The sequence below is a fragment of the Corvus moneduloides genome, chromosome 2 (assembly GCF_009650955.1).
Source record: "Corvus moneduloides isolate bCorMon1 chromosome 2, bCorMon1.pri, whole genome shotgun sequence".
NCBI lineage: Eukaryota > Metazoa > Chordata > Aves > Passeriformes > Corvidae > Corvus > Corvus moneduloides.
In genome coordinates this window covers 103,454,139-103,473,449 of record NC_045477.1, presented here as the reverse complement: position 1 = coordinate 103,473,449, position 19,311 = coordinate 103,454,139, and the positions used below count along the sequence as shown (strand labels likewise).

Below are 19,311 nucleotides of genomic sequence, written 5' to 3'. Positions count from 1 at the left end.
AAACAAAAAACCACAGAACATCAACATGGATGGAATTCAATTATTTTCTTTCTTTGATCTCATTCACTTCTAGGAAATGCCTCATGCCCATTTCAAGTTGGCTTCGTAAATTTTCATCACATAAAAAAGGTGAGAATATTGTTCCTTCTCCATCCAGTTACTAGACTGGATGATCTTGGTAAGATATGTAATCACTATAAAATGGCAAAAGTTAATTATTTCTTAAGTTGTCAAAAACTAGCTTTCAACCATGTCTTGGAAATTTTTCATATTGTACAACACTTTCCTGGTTTCTGTCATTAATGGTATCATTAGTAGTATATGCTTAACTACTATTCTATCGTAAAAGTCTTAGAAAAGACCCTCAACAGAAGGAAGATTCTGACATCCAGCCCCCATGGACTACTGACACGCTCTGGATAAAAGGACATACTGGCTTACAGAAAGTAATACTCACTTCTCTTCTGAAATTTTTGGAGAGGGAACTTTTGGAAGAAGCTTCCTGCGCTGCTGAGCTTCTTCTAAGAGATGTTCATCTTTAGGGAATATACCAACCATCAGATCCATTGTTGTTTTTATTTTCACATTAGGATCTAGTATGTCTGCTAGAGATTTATCTCTTCCCACAATCTCTCTGGCGAGTTCTTCTGACTTCCAGTCTTCAAAGGTCTTTTCTTTGGCCTTTACGTAGCTGGATGCTTGCGTGGCAGCACTGCTGTCCTTCAAGTTGCTCCCAGGTTCTTCAGCTGGTTGAGGCTCAACTGGTTTGGTTCTGGCTTCTGGCTCTGGCTCTACACCTTGCCTGGTGTAAGCACAGAATCGTGAATAGGACTGCTCTGAAGTGCTGAGTGTTTTAATCTGGTCCTTTTCCAAACCACTAGGTAAAGCAGGAGGCTCCATAGTACTGACAAGGCTTTGCCGACTCTCCTTCTCCGCGCTGCTCTCAGAATGAACTATCTTGATGGGAACCATTTTCACTGTAGTATTGTTGTCTATTACCCTTTCAATTCTGGAAAATAAACAAAATTCATCCTTAGAAATGGAAGAACCTTAAATCTCAATTCATATCCTCAAATCAGAAGGGAAGCCCAAATACACAAAAATATAGGTAAGAGAGGGAGGTAATGGAATATTCCTAGCATTGCATCTCAAACCCTAAATCTACACGTTTTCTTTTCTGCCTACAAATTTAAAATAGTAATATTAGTTCATTTGTATGGTATCCTAACATCAGCCTTGTACAGTTCTCATGATACAGGGCTTCTGTTTGTTTCCATGAACATGAGGCTCCAATCTCAGCAGCCAGGCCCCAGATTTCAGACAGTGCTGCTGAACTGCCTGTTACCCCCTTGTTGCCACAGCTATAGAGGAAAACGCGCCCTCAGCTCAACCTCACTGCCTCACACAGATCCAACAGTGGCCTCGGCTTTTGGCCTGACAGGCAGCTGAGCTGCCTGGGGAGTCTGTCATACCCTCACATCAATTCTCAGCTCTTCCAAGAGAAGAGACAACAGACCAGATGGGAGCATCCCACAGGCTATGTTATTGCTGAGCTACAAGAATAACAAATAATCACACATTGAAAACCTGGAAATCATTCAAAACTTAATTAATTACATGGTTAAAAAAAAAAAACTTTTTTTATAAAATTTCACATATGACACAGAAGCTTAATAAATAGATCCTACCAGAGTGTCCTAGTTTTCCACTTAAAGAAGAGAAACCAGTCATTGAAGAGGACAGCATACAATTCTGGATATTCTTTTTAAGAGAAGTTTGTAGTAGAAGTTCTGTACTGCATAGCACAAATGGCCACGTTAGCCATTCAGTAAGGAAAGCTATTTAAAGAGGAGGCTAACTTAGATTTTTAAATTGGACAATAACATGTTAAATAACATTACAAAAACATCTGTACTGTATGTAAACCATATAAGAAACTGAAGTCTAGTTTAGTCTGAGTTTGCAAAAAGTTTAAAATTATTGTCATAATGTGGGTTTGGAAGCTCTACAGCAAGGAAAGGAACATTGCCTACTAGCTAAAATATCTGGTTTCATCTGGCTGGGTAGCTTGCTGCCTCTTTCAGATAAGTGACCAAGACATACTACAGCTCTTTTCCTCTAAGTGTGGGTGTGTCACTTCCCCTAAAATAAACTTATACTTTTCTGCTGTTGGTAGCAGCAGAATCTGTTTGACATTTTTCAGAAGTTGTATTTTGTATTTTAAAGGTATATTTGCCCCTGAATGAACGTGCAGCCCCCCAGTAGGGATTTACTTTCCACAAGTGCTTTGTGGACATGCTTTGACATACTGATCCAACTCCTGGGGCAGGTTTTTCAGCCCATGCTGAACCTCCCCCTCCCATTTGGCCAGGCTGTTTTCATTTAAGGGGACTGTCATTTAAAGAGCTCACTCCTGTGTCCACTGCTTAGACCCAGCTCCCTACCTGCAGACATGGACTCTCCTGAACTGCAGCAGAGCTGGGCAGTGCCGAGCCACCAGCCCCAACCCTTTATTTTGCTTATTTTAATTAAAGCCCACACATTTTAAACGCCACCAGAATGTGAAGAGGAACATATTTTGGAATTTGGGGGAAGTAAGCTGAATGTCTAAATGGGAGGTTGGGAGCAACTGGAAAAGTGAGCTGACTGCAATTCTTCACCTAAAACATCCAGCATCTGTTTTGAGACTTTGAGTACATTCCTCTCAGCTTAGTCAAAGATTTTCCAGAAACTTAAAGCATCATCAAATCAATTGATTTCAGTAAAAGCAAAGACAGTTCAACACCAGGTGCTTAAAAAATTCTGTTTCTGCAATCACCACCCTCCTGATTTCTGAAGGTTTTCCCTTTCTGGAAAGGCAGCATGAAATTTTGATTTGCAGCTACTCTGTTCGTGGACATTCCGAAGCTTCAACCCTACCACAAACAGTCCCTCCTTGACTTGACTGTAGGTTTAGTGGAAATCTATTGATGCACTCTTTTCAGCTTTGTTGATGCTAAACAGTTGTCTTTGGCAATAGCTGGGTTGTGCACATCATCAGTATTTGCCCCACACACACTGTTCTACCTAAATCACTGCGGAAATCCTGCACACCCACTCGCCTTGGCCTGTTGATGAACAGGACACCTTTCTTAAAAGGGTACAAAAGCTACATGCTGACATCATCAAACATAAGCTGCCTCCGGCATGCAAAGTGGCATGTCCAAAAGCTCATATGCAAGGAGACAATAGAAATAATAAGCCAAATCTGATTAATTATCTACTAAGATAAATCTACTTAACATATTTTGTTTATATGAAATAAATACCATATAAAGAGTTCAGAGGTATGGCCACCACACTTGCCCTTTTGGCTGAACCTGTTTTAGTGAGTAATTTAATTATTAACTGGGGACAATATATTGTGCGCAAACAAGAGCTGTCTGGGCCTAAGAATTTCAAATGTTAGCAAAAGATTTGCAGGGTAAGTATTTTATCATTCAGATATAGGCATATAATTAGGCACACCTCAGTGCTCATTTCAACATTAAAGCTTAGCAAAAAGGAAGGACAAATACAATTGGCTTTCTATGCATCTTCATATCTCTTCAAAAAGTAATACATTAAGGAATTCAAAGCAAAACATTAAGGAAGTCATTATCATCATCTACCTTAGCACATGGATTCTAGGGTTCATATGACATATTGCACTTTTCATTGTAAATTATATTATTACTTTGTGTTAAAAACACTGCAGAATGAAACCTCATTTTTTCCTCCAGTCATAAGAGGAAAAACATCAAGGCCTATTTAGGAAAAAAAGTGATTCATGTCTTCATGTCATAAGGCACAATGGAAAACAGCCCGAGTTTGTTCAACCATTTACATTAGAGAAAAGCCATGCCAACTGCTTTTGCTCAGAGAAGCAACCTCTGCATGAATTCAGCTTAGAGGTTTTATTTTCATTCTTTAACCATGAATTATAGTGCTGAAAGATTTATGAAAACCAAGATTCCTGAGCTTCCTGAAAGAGTTTTTTATCTTGTGGGAGAATAACCTTTTATGATGTTAGCAGCATATGACAGACACAGCAATCAATTAATTTCAGTCAGTTGTCTAATTCTGACTTCATCTACCCTGGGAAAGGACTGAATCTCCTACTGAGTGCTCAGTCCTTGTCAACATAAAGTGTTGAGGACCCCTCCACAGACAACCTGAAGTGCCACATTTCACTATAAAAGCAATATAAAACCAGTCATGATTTGGCAGTGTAAATTACTCTGTGTGTTTTCAAAACAGATGTTCTCTCAAAGGATCCAGATTCCCTTCCCACACCTGGTTTGTCCCTTCACTAATTCATATTTATATACAGACTTAGGCAGGGGAAATGATGACAGGGACTTTTCTGACTTTGCCTAAACTTACAGTGGAAAATCCTTTAGAAACCTTCCCTTTCATTTTCTACTAACTACCAGCTGTAACACCTGAGCAGCACCAATCAACTGTTGGATGTGATCTCCAAGTCAACTAAAAGAAACCACAGACCAGCTGAAGGACAGTAATGGTACCAAAAGGAATTTCACACAAGTCTGTGGTCTCTAAGATATGCTGCAATGGCTCAATGCTTAATGAACTTGAATGATGTGTAAAGTAAATGAACAGACAACCATTAGTAAGGTCTAACTGGGCAAGAAGTGTTAATATAATAGTAAGGGAGTTACATCTAGTACCTGGCTGGGTTCTCATCCTGTAGGGACACAGGAGGTTTATCAGTGAGTTTCTGTGGTGCAAACTGGGGGGAAGGGGACCTTGATGACTCCATGCCAGGTTTTTGAAGATACCGATACTTGGAAGACTCAGACTTTAGGTGTGTTTTTGCTTCTAAGTGCTGACAAACATTCTCCGTGGATGACACTTGCTGGAGCTGCTGTGGATTAGCACTTTTCAGTTTTCCATTGAAAGCTGCTTCGGCGGAGCTGGGGGATGAGGACAGAAAGGGCCGGCTGGCTTCTACCAGCAGAGATTCAGCAGAGGTGCCAAGTGATGGTGCAGAAATATCTGGTCGCCTGTATTTATCTCTTTTAGGTGGTGGTGGCCTCTGAGGAGCAGGTCCACGCTTCTTGTTCAGCAGCACTGGCTCTATCCTATGGTTTTCCTCTCCTTTGCCCCGGGACGGACAGGAGTGGTTCTCGTTCAAGGCCTGTGGCTCAGAGTAGGGCAGGTGAGGCAGGCTGCAATCCTTGCTCTTCTCAGTCACGTTGTCCTGAGAGTATCGGTAGTCACTAGGTAATGTCCCAGACCTGCCGCGACTCTCGTGAGGCAGAACTGTAGGCTCTTGCACATGCAAAGGTCTGACAGAAGACTTCCACTTGTGGCCTAAATTCTGGTCCAGCTGATTGCTCCTGTCCCGTGGGTTTTCCCTCAGGGCCCCTGTGTCAGCTTGCCTAGAGAAAAGAACATGCTGTTAGTACGCTGCTGATTTATTTCCTTCAGTGCAAGGCCAACGCACCGATCTAGGGAGCCTGAACACAAGATCACATCCAACATTTAACACCAACTCCCTCAATCTATGGTAATTGTACAGCACAAAAACATCCTCTCATGTATGGGCACACATGGTGTACCTAATCTAACACGATGAGTCAAAACATAATGTCAGGCTAAATTAGGTATGGAGCACCGGACGCGACGCAACACAACCTCTGGGTAACCTGAGACACTGCAGTGTGCACAGCTTAGTTAAATGCACAGCCAAATGTCCAAATGTTGGTAGAAAACAAGACTGCCTCCAGAAGAGGAATTCTAATACTAAAATTTAATTCTCTTCTAGCTCCAGTCAGTAACAAAGTGTGTGAAACAAGTTTCTTATCTAGGTGCAGTATTAATACTTCTGTAGCACTTTTAAATGTGAACTGAATAATAGGAACTTTAATTATGAATCTGGAGGTTGAATTTTTGTATATCTGCAGAAATATGAAATGAGTGCAATCAAAGTGTTTGCTGAAGCTAAAAAATTGGGAAAGAGAAAATTGAATTAAGGCAGAAAAGGAAATTTAGAAAGGATTGTATTTTCCAGTCAGACTTATTTTAAGGTTAAACTTCTTTTGCCCTGTCAGCACAAATGACAAACAATGGCCAGAAGGACCTTATCTTAGACAGAAATATTTTTGGGTTTATTCCATTTTTACACTGTTTCTCTAGTCAGGAAGCAGTCTTTCACAGCTCCATGGTTGTCCTTTGCCACAACACACATAGTACATTTGTGCTCACCACATAAAGACAAATTGGGGAAGAAGCAGAAGGCAGGAGAAAAGTACCTCTGAAGCCCCGAGCGGAGACAGGTTTGCTCTCGGCTGAAAGGAGGCTGAAGAGACACTATAAGCTTAGAAAAGAATCTGCAACAAAGAAGTCAAGGGCTTCAGAGAGCTACTCTGTATTTTTAAATAGTAATCTTGTAGTCATGCACTGCCCAATCTGTCTTTTGAGGTGACTGTGAAAGAGGCATTTTCCCCAGCCTATTTGTAAAATAAGGTTTACTTGAATTTTCCAGTGTAAACATGTTAATAACATCAGTGTGCCAGTTTTGAGAATGTCTACAGGCAGTTAACACCAGTGTGTAGGAAAAAAAAATTGAGATAAAAGCACATAAAATAACTAATAGCTTAAAGTCTATTATAAATTCAAGAAGAAAAAAAATTGGAGTAACTACACACTGCATTATTATTTTAATTAAATTTAAATAAATATTTTAAATGAAGTATTGTGGAAAGACAACTGATTAGATGTGGATTCCTGAGAAGTCACATACACAATCTTTCTCTCATGTGAAGTGTTAAACCTCAAAATTCAACTTTAACTGGTAAATTTTCAATTTAACATGAATGAGGAGATCAGTACTGTTGATACTCAGGTCTCTTCATATTGCTCTTATCTAAGAGCAATAAAAACTTCAAGTTGTCTGACTAATTCAGAGTCAATTCTGATTTACAAAACTATTTATTGACTCCTCTTGCAACAGTAGATGAAAGACAGTTTTGTGAAGTAAAAAATTATACAAAAGGCCAGAAAGACCAACACTACTCAGATTTGGTTACATGGCATCTTGGCATCTCAAGAGGCAGCTCATTTTCCCTGGTGAATCCAATGTAAGCAGAACCAGGCCGGTAAATAGATCTTCTAATTTTAATGGAAATTTTTACCAAATGAAGACTAAGGCCTTACATATGAAATACTGTGTTTAAACCAGCATTTTTCATTGTCTAGATAACCCATGAAGAGCACTGTTTTCTGCTAGTAAACCCATGCAAAAACACTTCAGGCCTCTCAATTCACCTTCACATCCATAAACCATAATATAACCAGTTCAACAGACGCTCTCAGATGCACAGAAAAATCAACAGTATGACATAAAATGTTGCAAAGACATCAGTGACATGCATTATGTCAGCCAGTTTGCAAAGTATGCCATGAACTTTGCATGCACATCGGGATTGGGAGTGCTGGTGGAAACAAACAGGACAGAGAACACCACCAATCTGACACAGGTGCATATCCAAAACATGTAACCAGTATATTGGTACATATATATATATAACTGGCTCAGAAGCTATGAATGCTTTAGCAGTCCTGTCACCTCCCAAAACTGAGCAAAAGGACATGAAGAATTACAGCACAGAGAAATTTAGAGATGCTATATTTGCAAACATAGAGATAAAATTCAGAGATTACACACATGCCTTCATACAGCTTCCACAAAATTAATCAGAAATTTTTGTGTGCAGTGCCACACAAAATGGGTCACACAAATGAGGAAAGGTGGTGGCTGCATTCAACACTGAGGTTAAACTGCATTCAGTGTGAGTGGATCTTCATGCAAAACATGCTTATCACATGATTTTGGAGAGATGCAAGCTTACTGTTCAGAAAGGAGGAAAAGAAAATAAGCTTCAAGCCCCAGGAGAACACAGTGGCAAGAACCTGCAAAGATGTTACATTATTATCAGTACTGAGAGGTCCACTAAGCTGCTTTTTATCTGACAGCACATCATGCCCAGAACACAGCTGGTTTGGAAATGAGGCCCATAGGATTATGCAAAGATAACATACCACTGAAAGGAACTCATCATTTATAACCAAACATCACAAAGTGAGAGACATAGAAGAGTTTTAAATCATCTGAAAACATGACAATTGACTTAATTACTATTTTCATTCTAGATAACAAACCAGCCAACATCAAAAACATTAAAACTCTTAGCTATTTCAAACCCAAAGCTCCCCCACCCCCATAATACAATGCCACAATTACCCAAGTTGCAAGAGCTTTTCTGAGATGACAAAACCAGGAAAGCTCACACCACATTCCCCACCCCTGGCACAGCACATGACAGCTTTCACTGTCAGACAACTTACACCAGTCACTTAACCCGACCTGCAAAGGAAGTGTAATTAAGAATCTTATGCTGTTGCTACAAAGTAGTATTCAGTAAGGGTGAGTCTAGTACAGGAGTCTAACATGAGCCTTTTCTACTGCACTTGTTTTCGGTATTTTGCTATAGGAGCTTTCATATCTAAATGGCAGGAGACAGAAAACCAATGTATGCTCCTAACTGAAAAGAAGGAACTGCTTCATTACACAAACCAGTCCTTCACATTTTTGAGAAGCTGTCATTTAGCAGCGGGCTCCGCATTCCCAGAGGGGGTCTGTGTAGAGAGACAAGAGGCTGAACACTCATCAGTGAGGGCGGGAGGAGCTCTGCTCTGTGTCTTGCACTTTCCCAGTGGCCACAGCCACGCCAGCACCACCTACTGCCATGGGGATGGGAATGTGGATCTCCATACTGGCACTAAGCATTTTCTACCTAAATGGACAAGTACATCTCCCAGTTTCCTTCTGGCTCCATTAGCTCGAGGTAGACACACTCAAGACTGAAATGTAAAGGCCATGTAAAGACTAAGCTGGGCAAAAAACTCTCAAGTCTCACCCCCAGCCTGGACACCCCCAGTACCCTGAGCAATAATACAAGAGGCTATTCTAACAAACCAAGGAGTGGTAACAGTAATGTGCCTCTTACATTAAAGTTAAGCCATATACACACATACACACATTAATAGGAGCTTGCCAGCAGAGTCAGTGAGCACTAGCACTTATAGATGCCTATAAGAAGAACAACATTTTTGGTTGCCATAAGAAACAACTCCAAACCACTTTCTTTCTTTGCCCCATACTCAAGATTTGACTAAATCTGGATAGAGGTAGAATGATCTGATTGAATGTTGTACCTCAATAAATGAAAGTGACTTCAATAAACTCAATGTGTTTGATTTTTATCTGTCTGATTTACAGTTTCTTGAGAACCCTTCAGGCCAACCCAAACAGTGCCACGAGACGCTCCAACTTCCAAATCCCAGACTAGATAAGCTTTACAAAAATGCATTAGCCAACATTTGAAAAATGTATCATTTGTTAAAGACCTGACCTCTGTGCAAAAGTTTCACCATAAAACATAAGCATGGTTATGTAAGCAACAATATGTCCTCCACTAACTCACTGGCAAACAAGAGCAAATGGAGTGGCTGTTTCTGATTTAAATTCCTTCTCAAGAACTATGAGCTACACTGGAAAAAGGCCTTCATACCTGAGTATGACTCCTCCATAAAAGTTCTCACCCTACAATAACAAAAACACTCTCAAAATCAAATCCACAGTTTTGCAGTCCCTTCAAAGTGACTTTATGCAGGTACTCTGCCAGAAGAGACAGTTTCCTTCTTAGACACTTTGAGTTCCATCTTCCTGCTCTTTTCAGTGTACTAGCAGTAGGAATTGTACAGTCTCACAGAAAACTGGATCAAGGACCTGACCTGGCTTGAAACAGATAATTATGTGGCTTAAAGCAATTGGGAAATAGTGTCTTTGCATATGACAAAATCCTGTTTATAGGCACAGCCCTTGCCAATACGTTAGTTTTTAAGCTATGAACTTTATGTGCTGAAACAAAGTTTTCATTGTGTATTTGTCTGGCATGTGGCACACTGGGATCCAGAAGAACTGCAACAGTCCACAAAAAAAGGGTAGTTTCTTCTATCCAGTATGGTTGTAGCGGGTTGGGTTTGCAACCGGGCCCGCAGCCACCTGTCCCAGCACCGGAAACGAGAGAGACAGTCTGCCTCAGGGTTTCTATTCTTAAGTGTGCATCAGAGAGGCAGTCACAACTTTGGCTTAAAGAATTGTCCATATTCAAACTGGCCAGCTGATAGGTTCTGTCAGGTCCCAGAGGAAGCTGTAAGCACCCCTTGGCAAGGACTTCCCTTCCGGGACTATGCTTGCTAACCCATGACAATGGTTCTGCTTGAGACAACACAATGCTATGAAGTTAGAATGGGGTGCATAGGGTAAGACTGTTGGAAATTCAGGAAAAAATTTGAGGTCTAGTGCCACATTTTAATCCATATTGACATGGATTAAACTAACTAATGCATGAGACTACAGCTCACCCTACAGCAGTCTCTACAAGCAAAGCATGCATTGGTTGCACTGTCTAGGGGATCAATTTAGATATCCAACCACAGGTGTATTCTATGATTTCAGAAACTTTAAAGGTTCAAAGGCATCAGTTCCCCTAAGAGATGGCAGCTGGAAGCCAAGTGGGATATGCTGGGCTATCTCAGGTCCCACTAGACACCTGTGTTTAGTCAACTGTTTAGCCAGCTTAGAATGAAAACGGAGTTCTCTGTGGACTACAGCTTGAGTTAGAACTTCACATGTAGATGTCTCCCTCCTATTAGTTATCTGAACCCTCATCTGAGTCCCATATGCTTTTTTTTTCAGAGGGTCCAGGACCACTTAAGCCCTTAGATTGGTTTTACTACTGCACTACTCAGGAGACCCTGACAACACAACGCCACAGTTTGGACATCCAATACCAGGGCAATTATTTTACCATTGTTCATTTTTCTCATGTGCTCTCTATCTGCTATCACTACCGAGTCAGTACAGCACATACTATCCATCAGATAGTGACACATGAAGCATATTCCAAAGATGCTAAATGAGAGCTTGGGCTATGAAACGACTTGGAAATCTTTAAAGACAAATGCATAAAGAACCATGATGGCTATAACCTAACCGTTATGCCATGAAGACGCACAGCATATAAGCCACTACAAAGATGTAGAGATGTCCACTGCCTTGTCTGAAGAGACAGATGATAGCAACTAGCATCCAAGAAGCACTACTGAAGCAAACGGTCCTAAAACCAAAGCATGTATTAAGATGAAAGAATAATGAATACTGAATGATGAGAGACTGTTTTCTCTCTCTCTCTCAAAAAAAAAAAAAAAAAGGCCTGTCAGAAGACAACTGAAGGTACAAAACTAGCAAGATATTTCACAAGTATATCCCACAGCACATCAGTGGTACACTACAACCCGTTTATCATGGTGTGAGTCTTGGTTTTTCACTTCTGTCTCTGAATGCCTGTTAACATTATCTGTGCCTCAGTGGCAGCTATCTGTTCAGTCAGTCACACTGAACGCAGCTTAGTTGTTGCACCTAATGTGATAAAGCAAAATGTCACTCTAGCTTAACAACCCTTGCATTATCACCTGGCTTTATCACAGAATGAAATACTATAACAGACACTGCTTGCCAGTTCATCGACCCCACCAGAATTTCTCTCCTGTCCTGAATGCATGGCAACATACACACTGCAATTTGTTTTCATCTTTCCTTCTGTGTCTCTAAAAATGTTACCTCTCTCCCATGAAAATAACAAATAAATAAATAAATAACAACATATCCACTCTAATTCTGCAGTAAATAAACAAAGTTATGTTGATGGATGAATGTAGGCCAGTCATGGGTAACAGCAAAAGGCACTGGCCCACAACAACAACAAAAAATCTGATTAAAATTATATTTCTTATAGCAGAACAAGGGCCTTTATGCAGAAGGGAAGAATCTTGTGGGAAAGGGCAGAGGGAGGGATGCTTTCCTTTCCTTAGTTCAGAAAACAAAAGCCCCTTCTCCATTCTGCTGCACACCAAAAATAAATTATAAAAGATAATTTTTATGGCTGTATTCTTATTGCTTTATCTATTGCATGCCTCTCCTAGCACACAGGGGATTACCTACATGGAATTAAAATGACTTCTACTCAAGTCAACCAGTTAATATGTTCAGTACTTACACACTGAATTCAATCATCAGAATATACCAACAGTATAACGAGAACCATCATATTACACAAATGGCAACCATTGCAGAGACAAAAGACAGTATTTTCCAACACTGCTAATGAGGAAATCATAGTCACATTAAAAAAAAGCTCAAAGAAGAATGATTGTTTTGTCAATTAACTAAAAAAACCTCTGCATTCCAGTTGCCACTCCTTTGATATTTTTTTCTTTTAGACTTTTTTGTCCTGATAATGCTATTTGAAAATATTTGTTGCTATTACTACTGAAAACAGCTGCTTGCAGCTGAACAAGAATTAGGTAACAAAACACAAGCTATAAGATGAAACACTTTGTGAATAACAACTAGGTCAGGTGGGATTCTCAGGCATTCCTCACCAAAATGAACACATAGCTAGCTCATCTCTAAAGGAAAAAAAATCCTAAAACAGTTATTTAAATTAATTAGCATGCACATGCACACATTTCAATAGCCATCTTTTCACTCAGAGCCACACTCACCGCTTGCTTCTAATAGTCACATCCAATTCTCTTACACTCCCAGCTAACAGCTCCTGCTGCTGTGGAAAAGGTCTTCGTGCAAGCCTGTACTCACAGTAACAGGCTTGCCAGGAAAATAACAAGATGAAAAGCTCTCGCACCACCCCTAGCCGAGAGGAACCCCGAGCCTGGCACCCTGAGCCACAACAACGGCACTGCAGCCTTCAGTCCAGAAAACAAGTATTTTCAAAAGGCACTGCCTTCTAATTCCAGTGTACATGATGCCAACTGTGAAAACAAAAGCTGCTAAAAACAGCGCGTGTGTGCGAGCATATGCACACAGAGCATCTTAGCTGGAATTAACTCACATTTTCCCCCTATTCTCCCAACCCATCAGTGAACAGAGCAGTCGATTACAGTAAGCAAAATAAAATTCTGTACCAAGCATTGCATCATTGCTAATTTGTTACTGTAGCTTCTGCTGATAGGGGCAGAAGATGCAGCCTGTGCTCAAAGACCTGAAGAACAAAAGAAATACTGTATGAATTAATACTGCAAATTTCTGTTCAGAACTGACAAAAAATGGCAAATGAAGCACACACCTCTAGCCATTTATTTCATGCTTTAACACTAAAGACAAGACAATCTTACCAGGATTTACAGCTTTTTACCCATATTCACTGGATATGTGAGCTTTGCATCCTTGCAAATGTGCCAGTCAGTTGGAAAGCCTTGCAGAACTGAATCTGTCTCAACCTCTGCGTCTCATTTACTGTAACACAGAGGATTTTCAAAGCCATGCCTCACAACAGCTGGCTTGTTTTTGCCTGCTTCCTATGATTGACAAGTTCATACAAGCTCTGTCAACTTTAACCTTGATAAGTGAAGGCTTAGTCTGTATTGTATGTTACATCACCAGAAACTTCTGACCTCAGGGAAAAGATCTCAGAGACTTCAAAGCTTTTCCCTTCCCCCACCCCCACCCCTTGGATTTGGTTATTAAAAAAAAAACAAAACAAAACTTAAAAGTCCTTCAATTTTTTAAGGATTTTTCTTTTCATTTGTGAAAATCATGATCTGCATTTCCACAACTACAGCTCTGCAAGTTTTCACTATTTACAATTATTTTAAAAGATCAGTGTGTTATTAGGTTTCTTTCTGAACAGTGTTCATAATACCAAGTCTTTAATTTTAGAGGAGAGTCTTCTTCATAAACAGCCCTCCGCCTGAATTTTTTTGCATGTGTTGTGTGCACAGGCGCCCTCTCTTGCAGGAGACTCTGCAGGGAAAGAGCTAAATGCTTTCATGCTGCATGAGCACATTGCCACCCCCACGCTCCATCTTTAGAAGCCATCGTGGCTTTCATCAGAACAAAGCTCAAGCTCCTTTCAATTTTTCTACAAGAACACATTAAAGACTTAATAGAGAAAGTGTGGATGAGGCTTTAATATGTATGAAAGATAATTTCGAAGATGACCACTTTTAAGAGGAAAATGTTATTTAAACTGCACACAAAATCACACAGAGCAGTTAGACATCCAGTTAATAACCTCCCCTAAAATTTTTCTGTTTCCCAAAGCTGCCTATTTGATTTCAATAGAGAGTGAGAATGACTTCACGAAAAAACACCAGTTTACATAATACAATACAACTGGTTAACAGACTGCAGCAAGTCTGGTTGGCCCCTCCAGAGAAATGGAAGCTGTGGCTGTCTCGTTACTTTTTAGCACAAAACTTCACTCACATTTACTGACATAAGCAATCTCCTGCGTGACAGCAAACCATAACCATGTTGCCAGGGCTTATAGCAGAAAGTGAACATTTCACAGGCTAGCTTTTAGTATCAGAACACCATAAAGCCACTCCATACGTCAGAAATATATGAACCGCTGCACTGCGGAGACATATCAGTCACCTATTTCCAATTATGCTTTTCATCAAGTAACTTAAGGGAAAATAAAATCTACAATGCATCAGCACATGATGCTTTTGTAACTAAAACCACTGGAGACTGTATCTTACATTAGCTCTAAATATCCCTACTCAACTGCTGTTATCATCAACAGGGCTATATGAAGATAGCTGGATTTCAAGCAATACAACAAAAATGCACATCTTTAGATGGTTTTCATTCTAATCCTCTTTCCAGGGAAACTAGTCAAATCAAACCAGAATACAAAAATGAACTAATGAGTACAAATTTATCTCTGTTTCTCTCTCCACAAACATTTTTGTGTGCTGTTCTTTCGCACACTCCCAATTTGAGTACTTGCAGAATCATGTTTAGGACTTCTTCCAGCTACTCATGCTTGGTAACACTCACCTTTAGAGGCAGGGGAGGAAGCTTTCCGTAAGAAGAAATTACCCTTCAACACTTCCTTTTATCAGCCCATGATGGCCTTGCATACCCTTAGCTGTCACTGTATGCACAGTGAGGAGAACAGATGTGCCAGGAGCAATTAAAGCAAAAGTAACTTTACTTGGTAGTAAGAAGCTACAAGTAGAAAAAAAGGGGATGCATGAGATGGGATATCCACCCTCAAGTTTAGAAACAGGGATTCAAAGTTCACCTAATAAAGGTAGAGGGAGAGTCTGCATTTTCAAGGGTGTGGAGAATGCAGAAATTGGATGGGGGAGAAACAGGCCTGTATTACTGCAGTGTACTGTAAACCAAGCACTGGTTTTGGAGGCAGTCCAGCACCCATTTAATGAGATCCAGCAGCTGCTGGTGAGCCCAACTGGAGCATCACAGCAATCTGCAGGACACACACCTGACAGCCGCCAGCTGAGTGCTGCCAGGAGAGTGAGGAATGGGGAGGCAGTGGCAGGAGCCTGCAAGTTTTACCACTTTCATTTAGCCACAACCAACCCCAAATCCCAAAATAATGCAATTGTGATACTTATGAAGATGCCCACACATCTCTCAGCTCAACCAGCCTGAAAGTTTTAAAATGGACAGCAAGAGGAAGAAAAAGACTGTAAGTGGGACAATTTATGATGCAACTTCTGCCTTGATCCTGAGGTATGAGAAGAATCTGGTTCAAAACTATAGTTCTTCAAAAGCTATTTGAAGAACTGCCCTGTGCCAGTGGCCATATGCATTTAGATAAATCTTTTTTGAAAGATTAAGAATCCACACAGTGGTATTTAATTTTGAAAAGGGCACTTACATACACGAGATGAGTACTTTTTAAAAAAACAAGCCAGATGGTATAATGCTAAGAGATAACATGCAACTGAAGATATATGAAATTCAGAGAAAATGTGTAACACCTACCGAAACATCCAGCCACTGTTCTTCCTTCCCTCTCTCTGTCCCCTCCAAAGGTTGAATCAAATAACAATTAAAAGGAACATCCACCAGAGAACTTAAGTCCTACCCAAACAAGGAAAAAACAGAACTAATCTAGCAAAGCAGATGTATAAGCAAAATATGGTAAAAAAGAAGGAGTTTTAAAAGTAAAGCTGAGGTACAAATTCTTAAGGGTGTTAGGACAAAAAAAAAAAAAAAAGGAAAAAAAGGCACTTATTCTAACACAGATATCTGCCAAACAGATTATAGGGATGGAAGTACAATAGTAAGAATACAAAGAAAATAAGGCTGCAGCAAAATATTGGCACTATCTCCCCTTCACAACTCCAGAAAATAACAGCCTTTGCAGGAACTATTCTCAGATGCTGCACACCATTAAAAGTGGGTAGTCATAAGCTACCTGGGCCATACGACAATCACCTGAAACTTCCACAGGAAATTGCTGAACTGGGATCTGTGATGCACAGCTACCCATTCCTCTGATACTTGGACAGCTGCTTGAGCACAGTGACACACCCAGTGTTGGGGAGGGAAAGTAAGGGTGCTGAAGAGAGAAAATGAGAGAAATAGAGCAAGAATAAAAACAAATACTCATTACGAATCTGGAGAACTTCCGAATGATAAACTTAATATCTGAATTAAGCACAGAAGAAGAAATTTTATGAAGAGATTTAGCAGCTGCACTAATGAGTAAAAATGACAAAGAATAATTTGGGCATGTGTAGAAAAGATGCATTACTAATCTTAGAGTCACTACACATAGGGACAAGAGTGATCTGGATGACAGACTTTGGATTTTTAGATGATTTAGAAAATGAAATTTTATCTCACCTGAGTCTCTTAAAAATTTGACTCCCATAAGACAAGAGTCCTCACTTGTCTCATCACATCATTCACATCAGAACTCATTAGATATAGATGATTTACAAAATGGGTGAAAAAGCAGGTGACAATAGTTGCTGCTATGAGGAAATGATTCTGAATAATAAAGACTCCAAACCAAGATTTCCTATCATTGAATGAATGGGTCATAAAATAACAGATGAAATTCAGATTTAATAAATGCAAAGTAACCCACAGGAGAGATCTTCCTGTACTTCACCAACATATACAATGATGTACAACAGGAATTACTGCTATGCAAGAAGGAAAAGCTGAATTTCACAGACTATTCTATGAACATACAATCTTTGTACTTCAAAGCAGTAAAAAACCAAACCAAACCCCCAAAATAAAGCAAAGCTCAAAGACAGACAGACCACCGGAGGCTTGACAAGACACCCAGCTGCATGGCTCCAGGTTTGCTCTGGTTTTCTGTTCCCCAAGCACCTGCTACTGGCTCACCCAGAGAAAAAAAAACCTGCCTAAGTAGACCTTTAACCTGTTTTTAAGCATCAACATCCATCAGCTGCCATCACATAACCAGTGATTCAAGGTTCCACTGTCTCAGAGTGTGATACCTATATATCTGTTATTAGTCAGTCACATACACTAGTACACTGGAAGGACATAATGGTACCTGGCAATGAAACTTGTACTAATTACAAGTATTCACAGAAACCTAAGGAAGATGAAAGGTTACAGGGGATTTCTCATACATGAATGGATGCTGTTAGACTCTCTTCTATATGCACAGGAAGAGCCACAGTATGTTTTTTCCATTTTCAGACAAAATACAAACATTGTAACAGTCCAGACTGTACTGTGTCATTGCTGTATGACACACACAATGACATCACTGACAAAAAAAACTGGTCTGAGAAATGCCCTAATAATCTGTATCTCATGATAAAGAAATGCTAAGGACATGGACCTGCTGGAGCAAGTCCAGAGGAGTGCCAGGGAGATGATCAGAGGGATGGAACACCTCTGTTGTGAAGACAGGATGAGAGAGTTGGGATTGTTCAGCCTGGAGAAGAGAAAGCTCTGCAGAGCTTGTTAACACATGCACAAAATGTTTGCCAAAGTAGTTTTTCCACTGATTTCTAAGGAAGCAGTTGCATGAGATCATACTATTTCTTCTTCACAAGGAATAGGGTGAAAACATTTTGCTTACATAGCTCTGGTAATGTCTTGGTGAGTCCTGCAATGACTGAGACATACTTGTCCTGCAATGTTCAGCCAGGAAAAGCAACTCATAGTTTGACTGTTTAACTGCAACAATACATGAATAACCTCAGGAAGGTCAACAAGACCAAGTGCCAGGTTCTGCATCTGGGTCAGGGCAATCCCAAGGAGAAGTTCAGGCTGAGAATGGACCAAGACCAGCCTTGAGAAGAAAGACTTGGGGGTGTGTGTGGACAAAAAGCTCAATAATGACTTGGCAGTGTGCACTCCCAGCTCAGAGAGCAAAAAGGCTACCATTAAAAGCAGTGTGGCCAACAGATGGAGGGAGGGGATTCTCCCCCTCTACACTACTTTTGTGAAACCTCACCTTGATAACCACATGCAGCTCTAGGGTTCCCAAAAGAAGAAAAACGTGGCCCTGTTGGAACGTGTCCAGAGGAGGGCCACTACTATGATCAGAGGACTGGAACATCTCATTTAGAACAGGCTGAGAGAGTTGGGGCTGTTCAGCCTCGAGGAGAGAAGGCTCCAAGGAGACCTCACAGCACTTTCCAGTACCTGAAGGGGGCTACAAGAAAACTGGAAAGGGACTTTTCACAAAGGCATGTCGTGACAGGACAAGGGGGAATGAACTTAAACTGGAGGAAGGCAGGCTTAGATAAGATATTAGGAAGAAATTCTTTACTGTGAGGGTGGTGAGGCACTGGAATCGGTTATCCAGAGAAGCTGTGGACTTCCCAAACCTGGAGGTGACCAGGCTGGATGGGGCTCTGAGTAACCTGGTCTAGTGCAAAGTTCCCTGGCCATGGCAGGAGGGTTGGAACTAGATGATTTTTAAGGTCCCTTCCGAACTGAACCATTCTAGGATTCTACAATTCTCAATAAAGAACAGAAGTTTAAAATAGCTATGGGACACAATGCCAGCAACAAAAGTTCTCACTATTTAAGGAAATGGCCCTTTTGCTACACATAAAAACCTCCAAGCCTACAAGTCTTGTATTTCAGTAGCTCAGTTCCTAGTTAAGCTGATCCTAACACTGTATATTGGTACTATATTAATTTTTTTGACACCACAGTAAGAGAAACCCAAACAAAATATAGAATTTAAAATTTCTGGAGTCATGAAAAACTGTAGTTTCTAAGAATATTTCCAGTGACTAATTTACACCACCTACCATCATAAATATGAAGAACTGATTTGTCCAAATGTGTATTGTGGATTATTGGGGTTTTTTTCCCCCACTGTTAATTAGTCCTCATAGCCATGTGAGCCCCAA

At 40.4% G+C, this 19,311-nt stretch overlaps 1 protein-coding gene and 1 long non-coding RNA gene across 6 annotated transcripts in view; both read right to left on the bottom strand.

The window, feature by feature from the left end:
- Positions 1 to 19,311, bottom strand: part of SHROOM2 (shroom family member 2) — a 118,320-nt gene that overhangs the window by 12,994 nt on the left and 86,015 nt on the right. For all 5 annotated transcript variants that reach the window (XM_032100612.1, XM_032100613.1, XM_032100616.1 and 2 more), the window contains 2 exons: positions 4,710 to 5,423; positions 458 to 1,009 (listed from right to left, as the gene is read on the bottom strand). In XM_032100612.1, coding sequence (XP_031956503.1) covers positions 458 to 1,009; positions 4,710 to 5,423 — 1,266 coding nt within the window. The remainder of the gene's footprint in view (positions 1 to 457; positions 1,010 to 4,709; positions 5,424 to 19,311) is intronic.
- Positions 13,117 to 13,597, bottom strand: LOC116440178. Its single transcript, XR_004238445.1, has 2 exons — positions 13,306 to 13,597; positions 13,117 to 13,172 (listed from the first exon to the last, which is right to left on the bottom strand). It is a non-coding gene; the product is annotated as an uncharacterized LOC116440178 (long non-coding RNA).